The sequence below is a fragment of the Phalacrocorax aristotelis genome, chromosome 15 (genome assembly GCF_949628215.1).
Source record: "Phalacrocorax aristotelis chromosome 15, bGulAri2.1, whole genome shotgun sequence".
Taxonomy (NCBI): Eukaryota; Metazoa; Chordata; class Aves; order Suliformes; family Phalacrocoracidae; genus Phalacrocorax; species Phalacrocorax aristotelis.
In genome coordinates this window covers 1,664,247-1,692,241 of record NC_134290.1, presented here as the reverse complement: position 1 = coordinate 1,692,241, position 27,995 = coordinate 1,664,247, and the positions used below count along the sequence as shown (strand labels likewise).

At 49.1% G+C, this 27,995-nt stretch overlaps 2 protein-coding genes across 6 annotated transcripts in view; both read left to right on the top strand.

Moving 5' to 3' along the window:
* The first annotated feature begins 35 nt into the window (after positions 1–35).
* CABP1 (calcium binding protein 1) lies at positions 36–27,995 on the top strand. 5 transcript variants are annotated; one of them, XM_075110490.1, is made up of 7 exons: positions 42–842; positions 18,058–18,234; positions 21,853–21,883; positions 22,567–22,710; positions 23,972–24,081; positions 24,491–24,638; positions 25,093–25,221. In XM_075110490.1, exons 1-7 carry the CDS (start codon positions 249–251, stop codon positions 25,170–25,172), a joined length of 1,284 nt encoding a protein of 427 aa, XP_074966591.1. In that variant the 5' UTR covers positions 42–248; the 3' UTR covers positions 25,173–25,221. The 5 variants fall into 5 exon arrangements, with proteins under 5 accessions (XP_074966593.1, XP_074966594.1, XP_074966591.1 ...); XM_075110491.1 differs by lacking the exon at positions 25,093–25,221 and adding an exon at positions 27,377–27,995 and having other exon boundaries at positions 46–842; XM_075110495.1 differs by lacking the exons at positions 18,058–18,234; positions 25,093–25,221 and adding exons at positions 13,138–13,386; positions 27,377–27,995 and having other exon boundaries at positions 632–842.
* The window catches only part of ACADS (acyl-CoA dehydrogenase short chain), a 56,638-nt gene continuing 34,608 nt past the window's right edge, over positions 5,966–27,995 (top strand). Inside the window, exon 1 of the mRNA XM_075110496.1 lies at positions 5,966–5,969. The gene's annotated coding sequence lies outside the window, so the exon portion shown is untranslated. The remainder of the gene's footprint in view (positions 5,970–27,995) is intronic.

Below are 27,995 nucleotides of genomic sequence, written 5' to 3'. Positions count from 1 at the left end.
CCGGCTGGGGGAGGCCCCGGCTCACCTGGAGAGGCGGCGGGGTGGGGGTGGGGGGACACGGCGAGGGGCTGGTGTCCGCCAGCCCCCGCCGGAGCGCCCCATCCGCGGCCTTTGTCTGCGCTGTCACATGGGCCGCGGTGCGGGATTTAAGCGGGTCTCCGCAGGACATGCCGTGAGCGGCGCGCCGCAGCCCTGCCCGCAGCGGCAGCGCTCCGCCCGGCCGGGGATGCGGCTCTAGCGGCCCCGCGATGAGCGGCTCCTCCATGGCGAAGAGCGAGTCCCGCACTTCGCTGCTGAAGGCGGCGGGGAGCCGGAGGGCGGTGGGCGGCCGGCCCCAGCCCCGCGGCAGCCGGGACGGCAGAGGACAAGGCGGGCAGGCGGGGAGGGAGCCGGGCCGGGAGCCGCTCCCCGGGGAGCCCAGCGCCCGCAGGCCGCTCTGCCACCCGGGCGCCCGGGAGGACGGAGCGAGGGGCGCGGGGAGGCTGTCACATGGACGTGCGGAGAGCCAGACGGAGCCGGTGGAAGGAGGTCCGAGGAGAGGCAGCGGCAAGGAACCGGCGCGGACATCCAGGCACCACCACCTCCCGCCGCACGCCAGCCACGGCCAGCCCCAGGACCAGCATCCGCTCTCAGACAGGGATGGGGAGGAGGCGGAGGAGGACTTTTTCTTCAGTCACAGGCAGAGGTCCAGCAGAGAGTCCCTAAAGCTCTCGGAAGGCGCTTCACCCCTGTCCAAATCCAGCAGCAAGTACTCCACTAGGTCCAGCGGCAGCGATCGTTCCGTGGAAGCGGACCCCCTTTTCCACCAGCTGCACCCCATGCTCAGCTCGGTCTTTGGCCAGGTAAGGGGCAAAGCGCCTCTCGCCCCCTCCTCCCGCCCGCTCACCGACCTTCGGCTCCCCGCTCCGGAGCCCCCCGCGCCTCCAGGCACAGCCCCCAGCTGTAAATGCACTGCTCCCTGGCCGCCCCTGCCCAACTTCTCCCGGCGATGCGGCACCGCCGGGGCGCTGCGGGGCCGGCACCGGGGAGGGAGCGCAGGTCGGGGCTGCCCGCAGCCCCCGCCGGGCGCTCCCGGTGGTGCTGGCGGGGAAGGGCTGGGGCTTTCCCTGTCGCCGGGGGAAGTTGTGGCTCTGCCTGCTGCGGGTGAGAGTCAGAGAAACGGATTTTAAAAATGTGTTTACTTATTAGATTCTATCTCTCTGGCTCCCCGCCTTGCTTTGCTCTATTTGTTTACATCTCCTTATGGAACATTTCTGTACAATCAGCATATGAATCATTTCTGATGGTAGAAGCTGTCAGGAGAAGGTAGTGGGGAGGACGAAAAAAAAAAAATCCTGACCCAATTCCGAAGCCTTCCCAGTCACTATGTTAGGATGGAACAGATGCTTTCGGTGTTTGCAAGCTCTTTCGGTACAAAGCTGTCGCTTTTAGCTGCTTCTGGTAGTGAAATTACCCAACAGGGCTACCCTCTAAAAATGAAAAGGCAGAGGCAGACTGCCTCAAAATTTTCTTTTAAAGCCATTTAGGGATGTTACCGGGAGATATGATCTCCGGGAAGATTAATGTAACTGCAATCTCCCAGAAGCACAATTATAGGTATAAGCCAGTAGCCTGGACAGTTAAGTTCTAACCCTGGAAGTGATCAATTAAACCAGAAATGTGATTTGTGGGGTTTGTAGTGGTTGGGTCGTTTTAAATTTTTTTTTTTTTTTTTAAAGCGGGTCTGGGAGGCTTTGCAGGGTGCCCTTTCAAACAAAGATTATGGAGAGACTGAGAAGAATTCTTGCAATCGGGTGGAAGGAGGTGATACACCCCTATCTGTTTAAACTGGTGTCAGAAAGTATTGTCTACTTCTGTTCATCTTGACTTCTCCACAGAAAATATCAACCATGTCTGTTCCAGTCAACAGTTCTGCAGCTTCACTGACAGTCTATTATTTATGATTGTTACGGTTGCGTTTAACTCGGAACAAGTATCACCCTCCCTGTGCTGTTGCTGTACCAGAAGTCTAGATTAAAATTTTGTAGTAGCAATAAGGAAGGGCCTGGTGAGTGGCTTGGTGTTCAACTGGGTTACAAAAAGCAATATTCCAGCACCAGGCTTTGAAGTCTGTGGGCTCAGCTCTGACTTGTGCTGTCCCTGTAGTTTTAAGGAAAGTGAAGGTGTATCTGAGAATAGATTTTAAGTCTGTGGAGCTGTATGTCCCCAAAGCGTCAGAAATGCAAACAAGTCTGTGCCAGGGCTCCCACTCACAGAAAGCTCTCTGGTTTTGAACTCAGTCCTTACCTGAACAGCATCGTTATTTTACCTGCTTTGTTGCTTGCATTCCAGTGTCATAAGACACTTCTGAAAGCCATAAACTTAGCAAAATTTAATTGCAGGGTTGAACAATGCCCCTTGCAGAGAAGAGACAGGTACAATTCTAGTTCTCATCCTGTCACTGGGTATGTTGCATTAGTGCTTATAAACAAACACCAACATCTTTCTTTTAGAGCATAATATGATTTATTCCCATTCCTCTCTGTATCTTCTCTCACTTGCTTTGTTTGAAGTAACAATGAGAGCACAACCATCTAGTGGAGATCTTAGAAGTGGGCTGTGCAGGGGGATTTGTGGATACAAGAAGGGGAACTATGAAGTGGGATACGCAAAGGGCTGATTATAGGAAGAGAGATGTGAGGATTTTTTTGTAGCAATATCAAAATCCTGGCATGAATAAAGGCCCAAGGATAAGAACTCTGGAAATTCGGTCATGGAACTGAATGATGGAAATTTTGTTTCTGTGGGTGAAGAAACAAATGCTAAGCACTGTGGAAAAATGTGAGTAATGTTTTGAGGCAGACAAGGACACAAACCTGCAGGACCCGAAGTCGCAGCGACCTAGGGTCACAGGTGCAGAAGTGTCCAGGATTGCAGTCCAAGGCTGCAGAGGCTGTAACACCAGTCTGCTCCATGTTGTAATTGGAAGAGAGCAACAGCTCAGCAGACAATTTATTTAATACTAGAACTTCTCTCCAGCCCACTGTGAAACATTTAAAACAGTAATTTTGCAGTACATAGGAGAGGAGTGTGGTGGTGTGTATCTGCAGCAGCAGAGTACTGTGGCCCAGCAGCACCAGAATATCTTGTCCCAGCTCTACAGATGTGGAACATCACCCTGTTGTTCCACAGTGGTGCAGTGATGTGGTCACAGATGCAGACGCTACAGTGGTACAATCAGATACGCAGAAAAGATTGCAGGGATGACTTCATGGAGGATGTCATTATTGCAGTAACAGCAAAAAGGAGCAGCCCAGGACTACAGGGTCGTGTCTAAGGGAGACAGATTTGTAGCTGTGCAGAAAAAAAGACGGAGTGAAGGCAGAAGTGCCATGTTTATATAACTAGCACAGCAATATCGTGCACTGTGGGTGTGTACTCTAGGAGAATGCTAAGATACTGCCAGGATACAGGATGCTGTGATATTTTATTAATTAGGCTCATGCTCTACTGGTGCAGTGATGTCCTAATACAATAAAGCAATAATACTCTTTTAGGGCATTTTACCATTTTGTAATTGAGTGGTACACGAATTAACAAATGTAGGGTAGCGTAATGATGTGTTAGTATAAGCCAGGATGTCATCTTAGTCTAATGACATGTTTGCACACTGGATCGGCGAGGCAGCTGCAGAAAAGCACTCGGTTGTGGAGTTTACCGGGTTAGCACGCAGTGCTGCACGGCACTGAGTGCCTGGAGAACACAGCACTGACACCGCGGTGGTGTGGTAACGCAATCCTGTGGCAGAACAGAGATGTCATACTGGTGCCATGAGGTAGGAGTTTGGCAGCACACAGGCATGATAATTGTGCAGTGTTGTAGCCTGACAGAAGAGTTTAGCAGTCGAGTGATGTAGTAATACAATATTCCAGACGGGAGCTATTCTATACAGCAGTGATTACTTCTGGTGTGATATGAGCAAAGGGCTGTGCTGATCTGACAGCACCATCCTGCTCTACCCAGAAGGCAGCGAGTGAGGTGCTACCACTGTGCCGCAGTTTTTGAAGCACAGCTGTGAGTGAGCATGGGGCCAAGGCCACGAGCTGACATGGTGACAGAAGTGCACTGTGAGTATGGGCGGGTTATACTACATGTGCGACAGTGGGGCGGTGGTGTTTCACAGTGGCCCTGCAGCAGCGGTAGCTCGGTGCAGTGTGAGAGCAGTGCAGTGACTCACGGGTGTAGCTGGCGAGAGATGCATGTGTGATAATGCAGCAAAGTGGGAAAGCGGCGAGAAAAGGGAGTGTAGGGAGGGTGTTTCATAAAATTTTGGCCTGGCAGCAGGATAGCGTTGGAATGTCAAAGTGGTAAAGGAGCATCACAGAGCAAAAAGGAGCATGTTGTCACCGCTGCAGAGCAGTATAGAGTGATGGTCCTATAGTGCCTATAGTGTGGCTACAGGACACAGTTTAGCGACAGCACAGTGTCAGCAGTTGCCCATCCAAAACAGCAGAGGAGCAGTGATTCCCTCAGCAGCTGGAATGGCGGCGGGTTGGCAGCCTGGCGGCAGGATGGAGTTTATTAATGTGACAACAGTAGCAAGAGCAGCACAGAGACTGGGACAGCAGGGACTGCGATGCAACAGTTCTGTGGAGGCAGCAGGGCTCCTGGGGCGGCGGCGATGTGGCAGCTTGGCACTGGGCTTGTGGCACGGCACGGTATGGGTACTGCAGCACAAAAAGTGCCAGTTACCCTTGCTTCATTCCTCCTGTGCCACTGTGTTGGCCTAGCTGGCACCTTTAAGAAGAGCTTTTTCTGGGCCTTTGCTATGCAATATTAATTTGCAAGCGATCCTGCCATGTGAGACCTGACCGTTTCGAGAGCTGTTTAGCTTTCACACTCTGCCTGACTGTTAAATTTTTCAGTGAAGTGATTCCCCAACAGTTTTCTGTCAGTTGCTTCTGGTAGCATGGGGATCAGAGGGGTCAAACAATGCTGTAGGGAATCATTAAATATTTACAGGCTTCTACTGTTAGCACTGTGGCCAAAGGGGTTTTTGTATTTCTATTCTACAGGGAGCTAAAAGCCTCTATCTGCACCATCTCCCACTCCTGCTTTAATGGCAGCATCCACGTTACCATTAAAATAGGGAAGTAATCTTTCTGCACTTCCTGTATCATTTTCCTTTTCTTCTCCTGCTCCATCTTCCTTTCCTCACCAGCTTTAGTTCTTCTGAACAGGTCTTAACGGACCTTACAGCAAACTGGGATGACAGAAGTGGCCCCATTTTTGGGCAGGATGTGTCCCCGGGCTGCCTGTGTGGGAAGCAGGTGTCAAGAACATTCTTCTCTAAAGCAGCCGGGAGCAGGTAGGGAAAAAGTGCCTTGTCCAGCCTCTCACCCTTCTGGTCTCCTTATCTGCAGGCTGACCTTGTTCCCTCCAATGGCTTTGGCTTCAGCTGATTCTAACTGGAGTTTTGCCCAAGAGCAGTCACTGCATCAGGACCAGAGCGGAGCTCCGCCAGCAGAGAGCCAGGGAGCCCCGGCCAGCCCAGCCGGGCGATAGTGGTTAATGGCTCAGTAACCAAAGTTTTCAGTTGTGCCCATGTATTAGTGAGGGAGGCTGCAGCTCATCGGGCCGTGCGGGAGTGGCAACGGGAACTTTCACGTGTGGCACTGTGGGATGGCAAAGGTAAAGGTGAAAGGTCTGGGTTTGCAGTGCGTGCATGCTGTGTTGTGCCGTGCCGTAAGGCAGGGGAAGCAGTGGCGTGTCAGGGCTCCTGGTGAACTGAGGACAGGCTCTAACATGGTAAATGTGTAGCTGTGAAAGCGGCACAGTCGTTTGGGATGATCAGATTCTCCTGGCCCAGAACGACCAACTGCCGTAGTGATGCCGATCCCGTTACGTAGCCTTAGCTCGCTGGCGCGGAGCGTGGGTGCGCAGGCTGTGGGGGTGGAAAAAAACCAGAAGAAACACCGTATCGTCCCCCGACTTTGTCTTCCCTTTTTACGGCACTTCTGAAGACTTGTTCTGGCCACCAGAGGGTCCTCAAAGGGCGCGGAGAGCGCCGGGTGTCCCCAGGGCCGCAGGGGTCGCTCCTGCAGCCGGCGGCGCGCCCCGAGCACCGGCCGGGGCGCCCCGGGAAAGGCCGCTGCGGGCGGCAGTTCGCACCCCTTCTCTCCGCCGCGGGGGACCCCCCGGCGGGGCTCCCCCGGGGCAGCAGCTGCCCGGCCCGGCCCGTCCCGTCCCGCCGCGCTCGGCGGCCCCCGGGCGCCCTCTGCTGCGGGCGGCCCGGCCCGGCCCGGCCCCTTCCCCGGGTCCCGGCGCGGCACGAACCCCGCGGGCCCTGGGCACGCCGGGGCTGCCCCCCCCCGCCGGGCCTTGGCCGCTGCCCGGTCCCGGGGCCGCCCGGTGAGCGTGCGGGCCCGGGGAGAGCGCCCTGGCTCCCGTGATGGAGGCGAGCCGGGCCGGGCGTCCCAGGGTCCGGGTACCAGCGCGGGGCTCGTATGGCCTCTGTGCTTCCATCCCTGCATGTGTTGGCACAGCCCATGTCCATGCATGTAGCCTGACATAAAAACGCCTTCATATACGTGCCTTGTCTGTACACATACAGCACATATGTATGCAGCCTCTGCTAAGTCTTCTCTGTGGCTACGCAACCGCCTCTCTATGCGCGTATACATTCCTTGCTTAAAAATGATCAGCGTATGCATACAGCCATGCCTGCCGACACCCACTGTACCTTCCAAGGTACGTATCACATATTTTCTGTATGTAACAGACACAGACATCGAAAAACATTGCTCTACCTGAGCACATCCACTGAGCAACCCCCTTGCTCAACTTGGAGAAAAAATTATCACATTTATTGCTTGTAAGGAGCTTGAGGGATGGGAGCCAGACATACAGAATCACTGAGGGGGCAATGGGTAAGCTTCCTGCCTGCAGTGGGTCTGCCAGCAAGCATTAATCTTTGTCAGTGATTTACTTTTTAAACAAATCTGTTTTAAAAGGATATGGAAAGATATCAAAATAAAACCAAGCTAAAAGAACATTCATTAAATATTCCGTTCATAAAATATACAGCAGCATGATCTAATACACTGAAATACACAAACCTTCTGGTTAGATTTGGCTTATCTTTTGAGAGAAGAAAATCATTTAATAATAAATTAATCATCATTTAAATTAGTCCACTGTGCATTCCATCAACCTATACAGCCTTGACTTTTGTTTCATGCAATATTGGGTTTGAACAAAGTGTCAGGGAAGAGTTTAACTTTAGATGTAGTGGCTGGGCTGCAGGTTTGTCAACCGAATTAGCTGTGGTTCTTTGTAGCATCACAGCTTCAGTAACCGTTTTTCCCTGATGAGTCCATGAGTGATATTGATTTCCAATAACAAGCAGCTATATGGTGTGCATCCAGTAAAAGATGCCTAGCTAACTTTGGGCTCCCTTTCAATAATCCTCTGACATTCCTGTGACCTTAGAGAGCAACAGCAGTGCCCATGAACTTGAGTAATCCCCCAATTTCAGTCAAATGCCCCGCTTAGAAATAAAGACAAACAGCTGTTGTAGCTTGTATGGTCATATTTATTTTTTTTAGCAGCTTTCTGCACCAGCATAAGACCATGAATTCAATCCTATCTATGAATGAAGTAATTAGCAATATTCTGATATTCTTCCACCCATTCCTCCCCTAGAGTACTTTGCACCTTGCAACCATCTTCGGAAAAAATACATAGCATTGCTTCATCCCATAGAGATGAAACACATTCTCTGCTCTTGGAAGGAAACAGGCAACCATGTAACATTGTGAGGCATCATGTCACGGTGGTTGAAGGCAGGAAGTAGAAAACTGCCAGCAACCCCCCTGTGTTCTGCTGAAATAACGCAAAAAGGGTTTAGGTAGTTTGTGACCAGCTGTGTTGAGATACAGCCAGGGATCTCATACTGGGATGCACAGTTTGATCCTTCTAACAGTGCTGTCAGATCCTTACTCAAAATAGGAGTGAGGCAGACCTCAGTTTTATAGTGGTGGATCTCATGTAGTGCTACAGGGCTGGTTTGGAGTGTGTGGTTACTATTGGTTCCCAGGCCTCTGCTCACCTAATAATCAGCCACGCTTTCTGTAGTACCGCAGTGTGCCAGCCAAATACTGACCCCCTGACCCTTTTACTTTGAAAGAGGTGAGGGAGCCAGGGCAGAATTAGCTGCTTTTGCAGTAGTTCCAGAGGGACAGAGAGTGATTCACAAGTCTCGTATCCCTGAGCAAAGGGAAGAGGCTGCATAAGGTTTCTTTTAAACAACCTTTGTGCTGCGTATACATGGCAAATTGTCACAGCAGCTTCTGGGCTGTCAAGCTTGTACTTGTCTTTTTGTAGCTCATTGATGATCTTGAAAGCAGAAAATTTCCACAACACATTGTGCTCTGGCCAACACATCTACTGTGCAGGGACTTGGAAGTTGGGCTCGTGCAAAATACATGGACCAGAACTGCATGGAAGGTGTCAGGAGATGGCACGTTCCCATCTCTTTTTATCTAATACAGAATAAAGCTAGCTAATTACAGCCAAAGCTGTTCTAAACAGAAGTTGACAGTCCAGGCTTTGTTACCTTGAGATGGATGGAAAATATCCTTGGTCTTTTTAATAACCTTTCTGTTGTTTGTGATTGAATATGATCCAATTGCTCTAATGGAGGGTAATATTATGCACAGCATGAGTCAGCAACACTTTCTTCCTGGAACAGCTGACAGCAAAGAAAGTTCCCAAACTCTCCGCAGAAATATTCCTCCCCCCAGATGACGATCTGGACTGCATCCACCAATGCCTGCTGGTGCCTCCACTTGAGATGGACCTGTGCTTGTCTGACTGGAATATGGAACCATCCAAGGTTCATTGGAGGTTAGAAGTCACAACTTGATGTGCAACAAAAGCACTCAGGAGCCTGACGCAGAAGAAGAGAGAGAAGCCAGTCGCAGAAGTTCAGAGTGCCAGTGCGTGTACCAGCGCTTGTGAGCTTTGCAATGAGGCTCTCAACAGCACTGGCAATGGGAGAATGTCAGCAATTCCAAATGTTTGGGCTCATCTGAGGTCATCCAGTAAACATGACTGGGTTGTGTCTTGTGAAATACAGATCTATAGCCACCAGCTACAGGTTGGGAGCAGACTTGAAAACTGCTAATCAATATTTGCATTCTCCACTCTGTGATAGGAAAAAATAGTTCAAAAATCTTGCCCTGTTAGGTTAAATTAAATAAGGTGGTGTAGTTTAAAATACTAAATCTTCAAAGCATGCAATAGGCTCTTAGGTAAAAGTGTGGACTTCAGTGAAAAGATGGTAGGAATGAGTTTTCCCTGCTTTACTATATACTCCCCTTGGAGATTAACCCCCCTACCTACTGACATTGACCTGTTCCAGTGTCTGCGTTGTGTTGAAAACAACCATCTAATATAATGTTCCAGCAAGCAAAAGACCGTGCATGGAAACAGGCCTGGCATCTGAACCGTCTCGCTGTACAAATCCATACTTCCACTAGAATTTTTTGCCAAGCAAAGCTACAGTCTGATGAGCAGTCCCAAGTTTTGGATTGACTTTTGTTCTTTCTGTTGTGGCTGTTGGATATTTGCTGCCGCTGATAAAGTTTCTGGCAGCTACCAAGAGATTACCTATGGTGGGATCCAACATTTTCCTATGGAACGAGCGTTTCTGCCAAAGCTGCCAGCCCAAAGCACAGCACTGCTGCCTTTTAAATAATTCAGACATTTTAAAGCACCTAAATCACTCCCTGTCCAATGCCAAGTCACCCAGCCTCCTCCCTGTCTGTGCTCAGGTCAGTCAGTGTGCCAAACGCTTCTTTCCTGCGAGCTGAGACCTCGCTCTGTGCCAAACCACATCCACTGAGGTCTCTGCTCTCCACCTCGGGCCTCAGAGGAGAGGAAGGGATGGGGGCACATAGGCAAGACTCTCATTTTCACAATGTTCCTACTGATTTTTAGAAAGTTTACACCAGAGCCCCAGACCTTAAAAGAACAGTGTGATTGCCACAGAGAACAGTGTGGGAAAACCAGTATACATGCATGTGCAGCCCTCCCACACGCATACTGACTACCCCAGATATAGGCATACCCACAGATCAGCACCTACACACAAATGTTTTTGACACACTTATTCTCAGCATCCTGTTCTCTTACAGCAGCCTCAGTTGGAGGAAGGGAGAAAATATGTTCCTTCTAACCTAATCTTCTAATGACCTTTCTGCCAACTCCACTTTCCTGCCTATCTCTAAGCTGTCTGTGGTAGTGATGGGAACAAGATGCCGATGTAGAGGCTGACTTTCCTCCTCAGAGGTCAGCAGGGTCTGTCCGCTAGATTGTGATGTGCTGCCCAATTGCTCTTAAGAGATTCAGGGTAAATAAGGAGACAAAATTGTTTACGACTGCGTCTCTTGGGCCCCTTGCAGCTCTGCCGGAGTTCTTGCAGAGTTGAAGGACTGTGACTGCTGCAAACCTGGTGCAAGTAGGCTCCCATCACCTCTTCCCTTCCTGGATTGTGAACTCCCTGCCAAGCCTGGCAGCAGGTCTCAGCCCTCTCGCTCTGCCCTGCACATTACCTACAGCTGCCTGCAGCTGCAGAGAAGAAAAGCAGGAGAGCGGGCAAATGCGGCAGCATGCCATGGTGGCTGGCTCCGAATGCTCTGGAACAAGCTAATATTTAGAGGATAACCATCTCAGCTTTTGTTGAGAGGCTTTTAGAGCTCTGTAAGACATGCTCAACGGCTGTTTTCCAAAGCTGTCCTGTGGCAGTCTGGGGGCTGTGATGGATTCTTCTGGCAGGAGACGCCTGACTCCCTTGCTCTACTCCCTCTCTCCAGGAGGATGCAGGAGACGGGCACTTCTCAACCGCAGGGTGTTCCTGGCCTCCATGCTGCCTGTCAGGGGGAGATTCATTAGCAGCAGGGAGGCAATTCTCTCTCCTCTGTGCTCTGGAATTGGAGTCGTTTGTCTCGGGATGGGGCCCAGGCGCCTCACTCGCTGTGTGGCAGCTTCTGCTCAAGGGAGACAAGCGCTTTGTCAATAAACAAGGAGCCTGGGGAATGGCTCCAGATGACAGGATGTTATTAACAACCGGCACTTTGGCCAAGGGTAGATCAGCCTCCCATTAGCTGCTTTAAGAGGGGAAGGAGAAATAGAGCTAAAGATGGCAGCCTTGAGAGGAGCTGGGAGTTTTGGCATCCTCCTGCGAAGTCCCCTGCTGGAGGCCTAGGGCTGACACAGCCCCTAAGGATTTTCCCAGCATCAGGGGTCTTCAGACTGTGACAGCAGGAGACAGGAACAGCTCAGGAACAGTTTCCCTTCCCAGCCCACTTAAGGTGGTATGCTATGGAAGTCTTCCAGACCAGAGCTTCCCCATCCCCTCTGTCCCTCTCTCAGTCTGCCCTGGGTACAAGGGATGTCTTCCAGTATCTGCTACTGCAGCTTCTTGCTTTGGAGGGCCTGCGGACCTTTGTGCAGCTCCTTTCCAGGCCATGCAGTGAAGGTGGCGTAGAGGGGATCTGAGAGGAGGCTGTTCCACTGCCTTCACTCTTGGGAAGTGGTTGGTACAAGGAAGAGCAAGAAAGAGCAAGAAACACCATCCCACATGGCCATGACTGGCTGTGCCTGGAACTGGAAAAGCTGTTGATTCTTGTCACGGTTCGACTCCTAAACTCATGTCCTCAGGTGGAAGAAGCCTGTAAGCTCTAAAGCAACTGTTCATTCCCCTTACAATCATACTTAATTTGCCACAACACCATCAGGGTGGAAGCAGAGAAATCCCTGCGTTGTTGTGATATTGATAGTTCATCCTTCTCTGTCCAACAGCCCTAGAGCTGCCAGGAGAGTGAGTCCTTGGCTCTTGCACAAAAAGCACGGGGTGCAAGTACTCGGCCCATGGCTTATATCTTTTGTTTGGAACCACACTAGCAAAGAAAGTTGTCAAATCTTGCAGCTGAATGCCTGAATGTCCAATCAGCCTGCTGCATAGACAGGGTGAAGGATCAGTGTCATCTTGGTCTTTACAGTTCTTGAAGGAGGTAGCTCTTCATGCCATGGCTTCTTATCACTGTGGAGCTGCAGCTGTGGTAGCTTCATAGCTAACGGTACATTCACTGTCCTGTTCAGATCCTATTCCCTGGGTGTGATGGTGAGTTTTTTATGCAGTTTAAATCTCTCTTCAGACTGAATGCTCTTATGCTCAGCCTGAGATCAGAAGAAAATCTACTGGGGATTCATCCCTTTTTTTTTCAGAGATTGTTCTGTTACCACAGATTAATCTAAAGTCCTAAAGCCTAAAGTCCAGAGTTCAGAGCTGGCTCTAGGTTTAGGAGCCTCTTATTTATTCCAGGACTTGGGTGCTTGGAAATGGAATGGATGGATCGGACGTCCATATTCTTTGCTTCACATTATCTAGCCTGAGGCTGTCCAGGTTTAGGACTCAGGTGTGAGCCCATCTTTGGCAGACTTGTGTAGGTAAACCACCAGTTGATTTCTACTTGCACAAAGCTGGAAAAACTTTACCGCAAGACTGGCTCAAGGTCTCTCCCTTGTGGTTAAAAATTACCATCCTGGGGCTCAGAGTGTTGGAGGGTCCCTGGACCACTGCGTCTAGGCTTGCTTCCACTGAGGCGGGAAAAGAATGAGGGACTTCTAGGTCTGCAGGTATTTATAAGCTGAAACAGGCCCACCCAGATAAATGGTCCATTTCTGCTCCAAAAAGAGCTCTGGACTCTGCTCCAAGCCCCTAAGTGGATTGCCTTCTGGCCAGCCTAGCTCTCCGGTGATTGAAAAGCCGAGGGGAGTTAGAAGGGGGGTGGGTAGGGATGCGATGTTCAAAGGCTATGTGGACCCAAACTAGCTGGATTCACTGAACTCATCACTGAAATCACTTCTTGCGGTGCCTCTGTTTTAATTCTCCCTGAATCAGCCCTCTCCCATGAGTGAAACAATCTCGCCTGCAGATTGAGGGGGGTGGGAGGGATTTGAACATTAATCTGATGTAGATTATACATCCGCCTCCCTCTCTCTCCCCTTCTCACTCTCTCTCTCTCCCTCTCTCTCCCTCTCTTTCTGTCTGTTTCTCTCCCCTCCCTCTCCTTCCTGCTTCATCTCTTCAAGAAAGTGAACATAAAGTAAAAACACGGAGAGAGAGAGGCAGAGAGAGAAAAAGCTCCCTGAAGAGGGAAGCCCCAGCAGCCAGTAGCTGTTTGGATTTGCCTGGCGCTGCCTTTCTTGCTTTGCTCCCAAGGAATACCTTTAATGGGATCAATTGCTTCAGTTCCTTTATAACCAAGTCCACCGGAAAGGCAGACTCAACATATTATGGGCAACTGTGTGAAGTCTCCACTGAGAAACCTCTCAAAAAAGGTATGTTCCCTGAATCAAAGTGCGTTGTGCATTTCCAGCCCTGCTTCTTGGGATGGGTGACGTTGTGGGCAGATGGGAATGGGAGGTGGGAGAAACACAGAGGTGTGTACGAAGGGTTCAGCTCTCTTCACCAGCCTTTTTTTGTAAGAGCTGCTCATGCAAGTTGCAGCCATTAGAGCCCGGGATGCTGGGTCCCAAAGCATGTGTGTACATAAACGTGTGTGTATTCGTGTACATGGGTAGGCTTGTGTCCTGCTCCGCGTGTGTGTATAGCTGTCCTCTGGGTATGTGCAAGGTTGTGCTTGTTGATGTGCACAGTATGCCGGCACACATCTTCTGTACGGGCATCTTAATGTATGTGTATATGTGTGAGTTTGCCTCTGTGTGTGCATGTGCTTCAGTCTGCGTGAGTCTAGTCATGTGTGTCCTTTCTGTAGGGACATATATTCATGTGCAGGTCAATGGGCATGTACCTGCACGTATTCCTGTTGGGGTGTAAGAATATTCACACCTGATGAGCTCATCTCAAGTACATGTGTGTCCTTAGCTCTTTATATCCCTACATACACATCCTGAGGTGCGTGAGCAGGCGTGCAATGTTTGTTGTGAGTGTACAGGCGGGAATTTGTGTGCGATCCCTGCTTGTATGGTGCTGTGTGTGTAAACCTGCTAGTGGATGTCCTCACAGAAGTCTGTATGTAGACATGCATGCGTTTTTGTGTATATCCATCCTTGCATATGCACACATCTGGTTTTATTGGTATGTGTTTGGGTACAGAAGCATGTGATCTCTGTGATCTCTTTGTCCATGCCTCTGTTTGTGAGTGGATACACTGGGCCCTGGCTGCATGTTCGTGCCTCACGTCACACGTCAGCATGGCCCATGTATCTACCTGCTTGGGCTCGGCTGGACTTCATCTGCGAGCTGCCATGTGTATCTGTTAGGCTTCAACCCGCAGTCTGCTCTGTGCTGAGGTTTTACAGTGATCCCAGGATGAATTAGATTCAGGAACGCTTCTGCTGTTAGGGACGAGATTGAAATGGGAACGATGTGCCCCAGAATATTTCTTGTTTGACTGAGGAAGGTCTTGCAGCACTGTGTACCTGTCAGCCGCACAGTTCTCACTTAGCATTGCTGCAAATCTAATAACTATGCAATTCACTCTTTATAAATGAAAAAGTTATGCTAAGCATCCAAAGTATTGGAATGAGGAGCTACCTCTGTGGAGACCTTGCCGACAGTGAAATGCCACTGCCATCAGGATGCTCTACCCAGGAGACTTTGCCACCCAGGAAAGCTCCTCTGGGAGGGAGCTGTTGGGCAGAGGACCTCCTGGGCAGGGAGTTTCTTCTGGCCAGAAATTTGCCTCTTCTGTGTAGAAACACAGTTTCCTTGTTATCTCGGCTGCTGTAAACAGAGCCAGTAATGGCACAGTGCTGCTGCAGGGACCCGGGCTACACAAGGAGGGAATTCATCACCAAGCAGTGAGGCAGTGCTGAGACCTGTCCCTAGGTCAGGGTGACCTTCAGGGAGAGGGAGAGGCAGAAGTAGTTGAGGTTTACCCAAATGCTGCACATATGAAAAACCAACTTGATTGCTTGTAGGTCGCCTCCAACTTGCAATAAAAGGAGTTGGCTGCAGCTGTGCTCAATGTGATCAAGGTGATTGCAACTAAAGTCTGACGTGTGGCCAGGCTGCTTGAATCAAAATGGATTCAAGAGCCTGTAAGTTCTGCGTTGTCAGTCTTTTAGGTAATTTATGGTTTCATTCCTAAAAGCTGCTTCTAATAATGCACTTTGTGCCTAGTTAGAAGGCCTGGAATGGCAGGACTAAAAAGAGAAAGTTGCAAAGCTGAATTAGAGAATTTCTCAGATGTTGCTTCAGCTAGCCATGAATTAAGGCCTCGGGCACTCAGCCTGACAGGTCCTGGGGCTCTGCTGTTCTTTTGATCACAACACACGTGACTGTAGTAGAGACTTTGCAGATCAGTCTTAACATTGCACAACGGCACTTGGCTGCTTTATGATCCGGGGCTTTTTTCTCAGATTTTACCTTAGGCAAACTGATTTTGCTGAAATGGTAGAGGAGGGAAGGCAGACAATGTATGTGAAAGCTGCTCTTGGGTGACAGGCTGATGTCTTGAATACATGATTTCAACCCCAAATTTGGGAGTCACTCCCAGACACTGGCTGGCTTGGTCTGGGACTGGCCAACATGGGGGTACCTTGCCTGTTTTGGTGGCTATGTTCAGGCTTTGTCTCCACAAAGTCTGTTGTTGGCAGCTTCACTTTCCCACTGTCACAGTGTCCCTGCAGTGATCCCAGCAGCCAACCTGGCTGCCTTTCCCTCTGGGAGGCACTGCAGTCAGGATGAAGAGGCCCCTCTGGGCTTGCTGCTCTACCTGGTCCCTCTGACACGCAGGCAGGAAAATGAGGTGGATCCTGTTGTGCTTCTGCTGTGCAGAAAGGGAAAGCTTTGGCATCCAGGTCCCTTGCATTGCCACTCTTCACCACCACTACAGCCATCTCTGAATCAGCTCAGTCTCCTCTCTCCACAGTCTCTGGTGTGACACAGCCAAGGGCCAGACTCAGCCAAGAAGAGTAGTGGTCCTTTGCTCAGGGAAGGGACGGGGAAAGGTCCCCTTGCATTTTCCTAGTCATGCACGCAGCTCTTTCCCCTTTAATGGACAGCTGATGTTGCTTTGCCCCATACCCATATCACACCTCCTTTTCTGGCTCTGCCAGGGTGTAGGAGGAACGTGGTGGAGGGAACTTGTGGGGATACTTGAGGAGAAACCCGGGGGGCTGCTGGCGTAGGGAATATTGAATGCCATAAATCCTGCCTGCAGTGGCAGAGCAGGGCTGGGATCCTCTGTCAGGGTCTTGCTAAGACATCCACCTTGTTGTCCTGGCACTGTGTCGGGTTCTCTGGTCAGGATCTTTGGTGGCTGTTGGCAACTGTTTCATCAAACTGGCAATCTCTATCCACACAGGAAAATAATGGGAGGACCATTCTGTGGTACTGCTCTGTGGCTTGGTAATAAACTCTATTGACTGGAAGGGTCAGCAAACAAGGATTAGGGGCTGTGGGGCCTTCGATCTTTCACGTGACTTCACTGGAATTAAACACAGAACTGATGTGGGCTATTTTAAGTGATTCGTATTATTTGGTATATTAAACTGAAAAATGTGTCAGGAAATAAAGCTGATAATTTTGAAAGTATATTGCACTGGTATTACGAAGCTGTGCAGTTCAACACAGATGCCTTGACATTTAGCTGAGCTAGTAATATGCCATTTGTGGACGGATGCTCATCTTTCAGGTTTTTAAGGACAAGTGTCCTATGTGTCAGATTTAATCAGAGACAGATTTCTTCCTCATCCATGACTGCAATGAAAATGCTTTTCTGCTTCATCATTTTCTTTCTCCATGGCTTGCTTTTTGAGTTGTTTTTGTTTTGATCCTGGATATTCACATGACATTATAAATGAGCAGATTGGTGTAAGACTGTGTACAAAAATGCGAACTACAAACCATGTGTGCAATATAACAGCACATGGCAGACACAGCGAGTAGATACAATAGACTCGGACAAGTGTGAATGGAGCATGTGTGCATATCTGGTCTTTTAGCCTGAAAAAGCACCTCAGGCTTTAAGGAAATGGTTAATAGAGACAATGACAATTGACAAAGCTTCTCTGATCACCCCTGGGAACACTGGCTGTAAAAGTAGAATAATTCCTGTAGAGGAATCTGATGTATGATTAATGTTTATTCTATAAAACCAAGGGTCTTGTGGGTTGTGCTGGCTTTTTATAGCTGCATGGGAATATCAGGATAAGAGTTTTCTTGCAGAGCCAGGGAAATGCATTTCTATAAAAGGAAAGCAGTGCCTCCTTATAAAACCCAGATTCTGTTCTGGAGCCCTAGCTTAGCAGGACGTGTGCACTTAGGAAAATGTGCAAAGGCAAACAGACAAAGATGTTGTGCCTGTGCCTGATCTCCACTCTGGGACTGTCAGTGATTAGAAAAGGCCAGTGCAGTAACTGCCTGAGACCCTGAGGATGTAACTAATTAGAAGTGGCATGGGAAGTGTGAGCCAGCAGTTGGCAGAGCCACCTGATGCTGTAAATGGCCTTCTAATAATACTATAAAGCCTGTGATGCTGTGTTGCTGAAATGTAATGTGGGGCCTAACACGGGGTCTTTGTGCAGGCTCTGCCCGGCCTCCTGGAGATGCCCTGGCCAAAGCAGCTCTGCCAGCAGCTTCGCCCTGGGCACGGGCTGGCACTGTACCGTTAGGTTGGGGTGTGCTCATCCTTTGCAGCTCATTCAAGGGATTGCTAACTCCGGGGCTGACAGTGGGAGCATGACCCTTTGGGCTGTGTCTAGGTAGATGTGAGCAGTGCTGAGAGTTTGATGTTGTTTCAAAGCGATATTCTGCTGATTGGTTGTACTTCTATCAGCTTTTGAAAGTGAACTCCTGGACTTACTGCTTCTGTACAAAACCTAATAAACCGTTGGGGGGGACGCAGCGTGGACCAGATGAAGGAAATTTAGCAATAATGTCTCTGTGAAGTGGTTCAGTAAAACTTCAGAGGAACGGCTGGGCGAGATGGGGAGGTAACATCCTCTGTTGTGTTGTTTGCTTGCTGCTGGTTGGCTGGGAAGATCCGCCATGAGGAGAAGACGTGCTATAAGGCTGTCCAGACGAGCGAAGAGGGGCCGTCGGCTTGCGAGTACCAGGGTCCGCTCATGGTGCTGGCCCAGAACTGCGCCGTCATGCACAACCTGCTGGGGCCAGCATGCATCTTCCTGAGGAAGGGCTTCGCAGAAAACAGGCAGCCTGTACGTAAGTTACACCCAGCCGGGCGAGACACGCACAAAGCCACGTGGATGCGAGCCGGGGATGTGGAGCTGCCCACGCACTCCACTGCGTGGAGCTCTGTAACCCCCAGCCCTGGCTCTCGAGCATTCTGGCTCCAGCTCCAAGTGCAAATACAATCACAGGCAAATGTCTAACCTGAAGGATGTGCAGAGATATCCTCGTGCATAAACACCAGGAAAGGAGGATTCTAAAAATGCAGCTATGGAAGATAGATCCAAGCCTACACTCAAGTAAGCATAATCATATGGACTCAGGAGAAGGACTTAGGACTCCAGGACTTATATAATCGTATGGACTCAGGAGGAGTCCAGTGTTCAAAGCTGTTATTCCAGCAAGACATCCACATCTCATTCCCAGAGGCTCAGATTAGCATTTAAGGCCTAAATAGCCACTTAAATGCAAATCAGGGCATCCATATTGGGAGCAAGCTGTCCCACAGAGATGCATGCATCTGCCTCCTCACAGTCACCCAAACGCAATCTCTTATACACTGTCATACACAGCCCGACACTGCAGTAGTCCCAGTCAAATAAACCAAAGAACATCAGTCCGTCCTCATATTTGCAAATAGTGCCAGACTACCAAATGCTATTACTCATACACACACAGATAAATAGCAAAACTACATCCATCCATCCCCAGTCACACCTATTTGTAACTGTGTGTGGATATGCATATAACGTATGCATTTATAGACAAGAAATAAAAATATGTGTTTGTATGTAAATTCTAATGTACACACCTGGACATGTTAAATATACAGAAATACACACCCCAGTACTGTATCTTTACAAGAAGTAAAACATATTTTTGCACGTAAGCATTTAGTTCCTAAAATAACATGAATTTAAAGACACTTTTATTTAAACACACTTTTTTATGGATAGATAGGAGTGAATATGTGTGTTTTCAGATATTCACCCAGTGCATTCCATGTTGTTCTGGTGAAACAAAGCTCACCCCAATTACCTGAGCGTCAGAGCTTTCTTGCCTCTGTAAGAAATCTGTTTTACTCGTGCATTAATATGGTTATCTACAGCTTTGGAGATAGCTAGATCTTCATCTCTGAAACCTCTTCTTCAACCAACAACCCAAAAAACAGTGATTATTTGTAGCTATTGATCAAATAGCTTTTGTTCTTCCTAACCTTCAGCCTCTAAGTGATCACATATTCCTTGGGCCAGTTCAGTAAAACACAAAATGTAATATTCTCACACCAGCACACTGCACAGAGCTACCCAACACAGGAGAGAGGTCCAGCTCCCTAGGGGAAGGCTCACAGCTGGACAGGTGTCCATCCTGTTTAGGCCCTGGAAACTCACAGTACCGTAAGAAGTTTCCAAAATAGGATTAGTGAATTCTCTAACTACCCTGATGTAGAATAAATGCATCTGATAAACAGCTTTACTTTTACTGACTCTCTAGACCAAAAGGATTTATTGTGCATAGAACAGAAATAAATAAGGGTAAGACCATTACCTATAATGGACTCTCTGAGGGTCACCTCTGCTCATACATAGGATCTAAACTCTCTGAACAGTTTTATTCCTCTTTCCATATGTTCTCCAAAAGCTTTAGAGTGATTCAGCCCATTTCTTCCCGAGCAAATTTCCTCCTTTATCATTTTAGGGGATCTTCTTTCAAATTTAAAACAGAAAACCTTTTCATGACGTTAGTTATCACTTGAGTCAGATTTTTGGAGGGACATAAACCCTCCCCCTCCTTTTGCATTCGCAGTCTGTGGCTCTCTGATGGTAGAATCTGCATGTGCAAAGATACGCTCAGAGCCCTGCAAACGCAAATGCCTTGGTGTGAAAAATTAGAGCCGGTGCTGAAGCCCCCCTTTCTGACATGTCTCAGGCATGTCGGTTGCAACGTGGTCTTCAGTGAGCGAGGAGGAGGATGGTCTTGTGACGACTGCGCTGGAGGAAGGCCTGGGTCCTACCCCAGCCACTCTCACAAGACAGCAGTCACGGTGGGTGAGTCACGGCACCCTTTGCACCATGGTGGTGGTAACAATACCCCTGCATCCGCTGCTGCGCCGAGCTGGCTGTTGGCACACAGCACTATCTCCAGGGATTAATGTTTGCGAACTCTGGAATGAGGTGCACGAGGTGCTGGTACTGGTCGTGGGTGGTTTCCATCTGCTATTTTATCTAAGGCAGGAGGGCAATAATGCCTCCTGCGTCCGGTTGAAGGCGTTTGAATTGTTTTATTACTTGGTGTTGATGAAAGCAGAACAAATGGGATGACATGTTTGAAAATACCAGGTCTGTGAAGGATGAAACAGCAGAGCCAGCGTGCTCCGACAGTTCCATCCAGCACAGAGATGCCTCTGGGAAGGTTATGAGTGGCAAGCTGGTCATTTCTCTGGCACAGCCCACTTTTGCACAGACATAAACCAGTGTGTGCCCTAGTTTGCTATGCACTCTGAGCAGCTGCCATTAGAGTTTCCAGAGAAGCCTGTGGTCAAATAGCAAAGGATCATCCTTCTCAAACTGGTCAAGGGCACTGTCTCCAGGGACGTGGGGTGAGGCTGGAGGGCGGCTGGAGGGCACCTGGAAGGCAAGGAGAAACTCCCCACGGTTGAGGGGAAAAGCCAACAGTGAGACGACAAAAGAGATTGCGTTTCTGTGTTTCCAAATTCTCAGATGTTTTGGATTTGCTTGAGAGCCATGAGAGGAACTAGAAAGGGCATTTAAACCAGAAAGCAGTGCATTTCCATGCTCATCTCTTCTTCCTGGTGCAGTGTTCAGTGTTGGAATTTTCCTATACTCTTTTATATCCTCCCCCTTCTTCCAAGAAATTCAAATTGGATGTTTGAAGTTGCAGTGTTTCCTGAACATGGTGAATCCTTGTCTTGTTTGGTTTGTAGATGGCCTTGACGATGTATATGTTGTGTGTCTGCCTTCATGCCTGGTTTCAGAATGCTTGTATATGGAGTTGAGGCTGGGGGGAAGGGGGAAGCTCCTCCCTTTTTGTGGGGACTGACTATAGGAGATGGCCCTGGGACGCTGGCTGTAAGAGAGCTCGTGGCTGCCGCTGTCCTGCCAGAAGGACAGGGATCAAGCAGTGATCCAACCAGACAATGGTACAGACCTGCTGGTTAGAGGGACTGCTTCCAGCTGTTTTGATCTGGCTGTGTCAGTGGGAGCTGCGGTAGGAGATACATTCAGAGCTCTAGAGGATATCGCAGAGACAGTCTGCTCCAGGACGTGGTGCTGGGGAATGATGTAGGAGCTTCATGAAGGTGCTTATAGTACCCTCAGGTGGGGAGGCCGCACATATTGCTGTGCTGGCCCAGGTCTCTTCTGTCTTGGGGGAGCACCCATCATCCCCCTGTCCAGCAGATGAAAGGGAGAGGGGCTTCTACAGAAAAGTGTGCAGGCTAACACCCCTCCCATGGGGAGGAGAGCTGGGAAGCATTGCTAGGTAGATGGTATTAAACATGTCATCACCTTCTTGTTTCTTCTCTCGCTTTCTGGCTTGTCCCAGACTGTTTGCACCAACAAGTGTTATTTTGAACCTATATTTGTGGCAAGCAAACGGCTTTAACATAGTATGTTCTCTTTTTGCAGGATAGAGAACTGCGTCCAGAAGAAATTGAAGGTAAAGTTTGTCACTCCTTCTGTGTCACCTTTCTCCCTGACCATTGAAAACCTAATGGCTGACCCTTCCAGGTTGTCCCCCATGGAGTAAAATAATCTGGGGCAAAACAGGGGAGATGATTACTGGAATAATTCCTTGAAAAAGCAGGGAAAAAAAAAAAAAAGGGAAAACTGCAAGCGTGATGACTGTGACAGAATTTGTGTCCATTCCAGCTTCTTCAGGGTGGGAGGATAAGTAAGGTAATGGGATATGGGCTGCGAGGGAACTGCTGTCCACCCCAGCTTCCACAGAAAGTGTTGCAGAGCATGGTAAAATAGTATGCTCCAGGGAAGCTGTTACCTGCTAATCCCTACAGTGAGGGCAATATACTATAGTGTAGGGGCTAAAGTTGGGAAAACTTATTAGTTTCAGTTTCTTTAGGGGGTACTGTTCAGCAGTGATCAGTTTGTGACACATGTAGTCCAAGCAAGCTTTCCTGTAAGGAATGGGCCAGCAGTGCTGCTGACAGAAGAGCTTAACATTGCTCTAGTCATTGCCTTTTTGCAGGGAGATCTGCTGGGAAACTATGGAGTATCTCAGGGAGCCTGGCTTCATGAAGTGCTACTGATTCTGGGGAGGTTTCTTGGAAAAGGTATTTCAAGCCATGACTGACAATATTGTTCTTTTTGGATCCGCTTCCACAGAATTAAGAGAAGCCTTTAAGGAGTTTGATAAAGACAAGGATGGGTTTATTAACTGCAGGGACCTGGGGAACTGCATGCGAACCATGGGCTACATGCCGACTGAGATGGAGCTAATAGAGCTCTCCCAGCAGATCAACATGAACCGTGAGTAATATTCACCTAGCTGTACCTCCCTGTTGCTGCTGTGCCCTGCACCACTGCCTTGGGCTCTCTGTCTCCTGCTGTTTCTTTCCTTTTGGATTTTCCCCACCTCTTCTTTTGTTTCTCATTTTCACTCCCTATCATGTCTCCTATTTGTTTGTTGTCCCTAGAAGCTAATGCCTTTGTTTCTTGCTTATCAAAGGGACTGTGTGGACTGTGCTGTATGGGAACAGTGAGCTGAAGCGTTGTCCTTCATGCTTATGCTGTCAGGTATATAACTGCCCTTGATGGGGGCAGTTAGACATCAGTGCCCAGGTTGTGGGTGTTGTCATACTGAAGCTGTTGTCAGATGGTGTCAGACTCAAGAAACAGCCTGGGAAGATGGAGATGCTTTGGTCTGATGGGTGATGGGCAGGCTGTTCACTCCATGGTGGTTGTTTGCGGCTCTGCTGGGTGCCTGGGGATTGGCTGCAAGCGAGCTGTGCTGTCAGTGTCAGATGGGGGCATCTGCTGGAGTCATGGAAAAATGTGACAAACCCATCCTATTCACTGTAGCTGTGTTTGTGCTCCTTGTCTTTCACCATCATTTTTTGTTGCCTTTTGTCTGTGGCAGTGCTGGATATTACCCTCAGCCAGGTGGCAAAAAGGAGACTTAGTGCATGTTATTTCTGACACACAATAATGTAAAAAGGACAAGTTACTAGTCAAGGGAACAGTTGTGACATACGCAACCAGTCATACACAAAAGCAGCTGATAACCCTGGCACACAAGTGCTTAGGAACTTGAGAGTGTTACTGCCAGCTTTCAGATAGGGGATAAACAAGAAAAAGGACTAACACAATGAATAAATAGTTGGACGTACATTAGCCGCTGCTAATGGAACAAGACTCCACCACTGCTGCAGGGCACTGCCCAGGCCATGCAGGAACATCATGCTGTGCCCTCGCCTGGCACCGGCGCAGAGGGTTGCTATAAGCACTAGAATGATCAAACCTCTAATACCTAGTGTGTGATGCCATATGGATGTGACAGTCCATGGCAGCCTAGGATGGAATAGGTTGGGCTCATTCTGCCTAGCCCACAATCCAGAAAATACAAAGGCAGTGTAAAATTACCTCTGCTTTTCCTTCCACTGTCCTGCACCTTCTGTGCTTTGCTTCCTGGAGAACCAAGCCCTCTCTGGGGCACACAGAAGTGCAAAGTGAGTGCTGGGCTTGGCTAATGTATGGGGTTCTTACACACAATCTTTCATCTTGTCCCAAGTGGGTGGCCATGTGGATTTTGAAGATTTTGTTGAGCTGATGGGACCAAAGCTGCTAGCAGAAACTGCAGACATGATTGGTGTAAAAGAGCTCCGTGATGCCTTCCGAGAGGTGAGTGCTCCCTACCGCGCGCCCCCCAGAGAGGTGAGCAACAGGAGACAGGAAAGAGAGAAGACTCACTGGGGAAGAGAAGAGGAGAAGGAGAGAGCAGCACAGTGGAAGACAGAGAAAGAGCCAAGCCAGGCATGAAACAAGGGAGGAGCAGAGAAAGTCACTAAGATAAGGGAACCCTTGAGGCAAGGAATAGGAAAGCTGGTGCAGGCACAGCAGTTACGAGGGGTTTCTGAGGAGAAAAGACAGACTGGATCCAAAAGGCACCCAAAGGAGGAAAAAGAGGGAGACAAAAGGAATGCAGGAAAAACAGGGCACTGAGGAACAGGACAATACAAAATCCAACTCAGACCAAGATCCACTGCCATTAACCTAATTTCCCCTGCTGGTATTTTTCATGTACTTGCAGTTTGACACCAATGGTGATGGGGAGATCAGCACCAGTGAGCTGCGAGAAGCCATGAAGAAGCTTCTAGGGCAGCAGGTGGGCCATCGGGATATTGAAGAGATCATCCGGGATGTGGATCTGAATGGAGATGGGCGTGTTGATTTTGAAGGTGAGGAGGGATGAACGCTCCCTGTCCATCTGCTCTGGTGTGAGTCAGAGTTTCAGCTCAGAGGTGGAAGCGGAAGGGAAGATTTGCAGGCTTGGGGCCCTGGTATCTGAAGAAGGGAGGAAAAATCAAACAAGATTTTTTTTTTTCCTAGTCAGCTGAGGAAAATGTAGAACATAGGCCCACACAGGAAATCCCTCAGCTGAAATGTTCATTTGCGTATTATCTCTTGCTGCATCTCAGTTTTTCTTGGGTCTCCGTAACTCTAGCACGGTAAGAGATACGCCCTGTCACAGAGAAGCAGATTCTGGTGCACACATGCTCTGCCAGCCTTCTTTTTGTGGGGCATTTCCTTTCTCTTAAATATATTGCAAGGGCTGTGAGGAGGCTGGATTGGTTTGGAGAATGCATTGAACCTTCCATTTCCTCTGGCTCACTTTGTTATCTGGGTTTATAGAGAATTTGTTTCTGTGCCTTTACGCCAGAAGATGGTCACATGCCAGATGTGCTCACGAGGACTGCAGATATCTGATCTAGAAGCGTCATGTTAAATCCTAGAGATAAGTAATTTCTTCTCCACTTTTCATGCCAGAAGGACTTGGAAAAATAAGAGTGGTTAGGCTACTATCCTAGCCATTTGCCATGGCATGAGCAATATTAATAGAGCTCAGGGATTCTGGCAAGGGAAGCAGTTGATATCAGACAGCTAAGCGGATATAAGAGCTGGAAGGTGTGAGAGCATGGCTTGTTTTCCTAGTGCAAATCCAGACGTCCCTTTGCAGTAAGGGTAAAGCACAGGAACTACAGAATTAAAATAAAATTGACGTTATTTTTTTTGGCTCAGAGGCATCCCTGGGTCTCCTACATGACAAGGAGTTTCCGCCTCAGGATTACTGAAGCTTCTGAGGGCTCTGAGAATGCTAAAAAACTGGATATGTCTCCCTAGAAAGTACCCAGTAGCTGCACTTGTTCTAATGCACTGGCTGATTATAAGATAGTAGCTCTCCTTGTTTCCACAGCTAAATTGTGTTAGACAGCTAAAATACATGAAATGTTACCCCAGTATAATTTTCTCTGTGAGTTACTGCTTTAGTTGTCAGAGGATAGCTCCATCAATGGAAAAGGAGAAGTCAAGGGGGTAATTTCCACTGCCCTCCTCTTTGCAGAGTTATTAGTTCCTCAGCAATTCGAGTGCAGAATGAAAACACATTTATATTTGATGGCATTTATACTCCATTTGAACAATTGTAATTGACTTCACAAGCTGCAGGGTGGTGAAGAAATAGATCCAGGGTATAGAATCATAGGATCATAGAATCATTAATGCTGGAAAAGACCTCTAAGGTCATCAGGTCCAACCATCACCCCAACACCCCCAGCCCTCCTAAACCATGTCCCCAAGTGCCACGTCTACACGTTTTCTGAACGCCCCCAGGGATGGTGACTCCCCCACCTCTCTCGGCAGCCTGTGCCAGTGCCTGACCACCCTTGCAGTAAAGACATTGTTCCCAATATCCAACCTAAACCTCCCCTGATGCAGCTTGAGGCCATCTCCTCTCATCCTATTGCTTGTTTCTTGGGAGAAGAGACCAACCCCCCCCTCACTACAACGTCCTTTCAGGCAGCTGCAGAGAGCGGTAAGGTCTCCCCTCAGCCCCCTCTTCTCCAGGCTAAACCCCCCCAGCTCCCTCAGCCGCCCCCCAGCACACTTGTGCTCCAGACCCTGCCCCAGCCCCGCTGCCCTTCTCTGGACACGCTCCAGCCCCTCAAGGCCCTTCTTGTCCCCAGGGGCCCAAACCTGAGCCCAGCATTCGAGGTGGGGCCTCCCCAGGGCCGAGCACAGGGGCCCCATCCCTGCCCGGCTCCTGCTGGCCACACCAGTGCTGACACAAGCCCGGGGGCTGGTGGCCTCCTTGGCCACCTGGGCACTGCTGGCTCATGCCCAGCCGGCTGTCAGCCAGCACCCCCAGGGCCTTCTCCGCCGGGCACTTCCCAGCCCCTCTGCCCCAGGCCTGGGGCGTTGCCTGGGGTTGATGTGACCCAAGGGCAGGACCCGGCACTTGGCCTTGTTAAACCTCATACAGTTGACCTTGGCCCATCGATCCAGCCTGTCCAGGTCCCTCTGCAGAGCCTTCCTGCCCTTCAAGCACATTGACACTCCTGCCCAATTTGTTGCATCTGCAATCCTTACAGTTAATAATTTAGTTTTAATATAAATTTTAATCTCTAATTTAAGGATAATCTGTATCCTTACAGTTAATCTGTATCTTTAAAGACAAAAATTCCATCAAAGTAAACTTTAGTCTACAAAAATGCTGGTGCCCACCAAAACACTACTGCTTTCCCACACTGGTGTCTTTTTGAAGGGTCAAACTTACTAAGAAATTATACTATGTTCCGAAGACTGTAAATCAAGGCTTCCTGAAGTTACAGTGAAGGGAGACAACGCTTGCCGTAGTGTCTCACAAGGAGTTGCTTGTGGAAACAAAACTGTATACTGGCTGGGAAGAAGTCCAGGGGAATGAACTGACCTGCTGGTGGGATCATATCACCATATCTAGGGCAAGGTTTAAAACCTATTTTGTGTGAGCTCTCCAACGGCCAGTCACAGAGCAACACAGACCTGCTGGCAGTGTGTGGACTCGCGGTTTCACCGTGGCTGCATGCTATCTCCAGGGAACGCTGGGGTGGGGACCATGGATGCCTTCTGCTTCAGGGCTGTCTTTTCTTGTTGGTTGCAGAGTTTGTTCGCATGATGTCCCGTTGAAGATTATTCTCAGCTAAAGAAGAATCAGCACCTTAGAGAGGGCAGAAGAGGACCTAGATGGAGCATTTAGCCCCGATGTTCCCACCTGAAGGTTTATCGGCTGGCTGCAACTGGGACATTGCAAGATGGCCTGCTGCTCCTCCCTTATGGTGGTCCCCATGCCCCTCCACCCTTTCACACTGTGAAAGACTTGCAACTTCCTACAACTGGAACCATTCCTTGAAGATGATTGCAGGAAACTGCAGAGCCAGGACTTGCCATGATGCTTTCATGGGATACTTGCAACTTTAGACTCCTCCTCCCCAGCTTTATTCTCCCACCAGCTGCTGCAAAGCAAGAGCAGTAGAAATCCTCTTGGCTTGGTGGATGAGAGCAAAGCCATTGGGACTGGTGGCAGCCTCAGGGCGTGCTCTGCACTTCTTGATTTCCCTTGGTGAACCGTGTCTGTGTTTGCTGTCTGTGTGTGTCTATCTGTGTGGAGTTATTTATGCTTCCCCGGCACATATTTGCATCTCCTGTGGTTATGTTTACCAAGAGTAAATTCAAATACATGTCTTGCGGGGGGAAAGTGATAAATATGCACGCTGAAATGA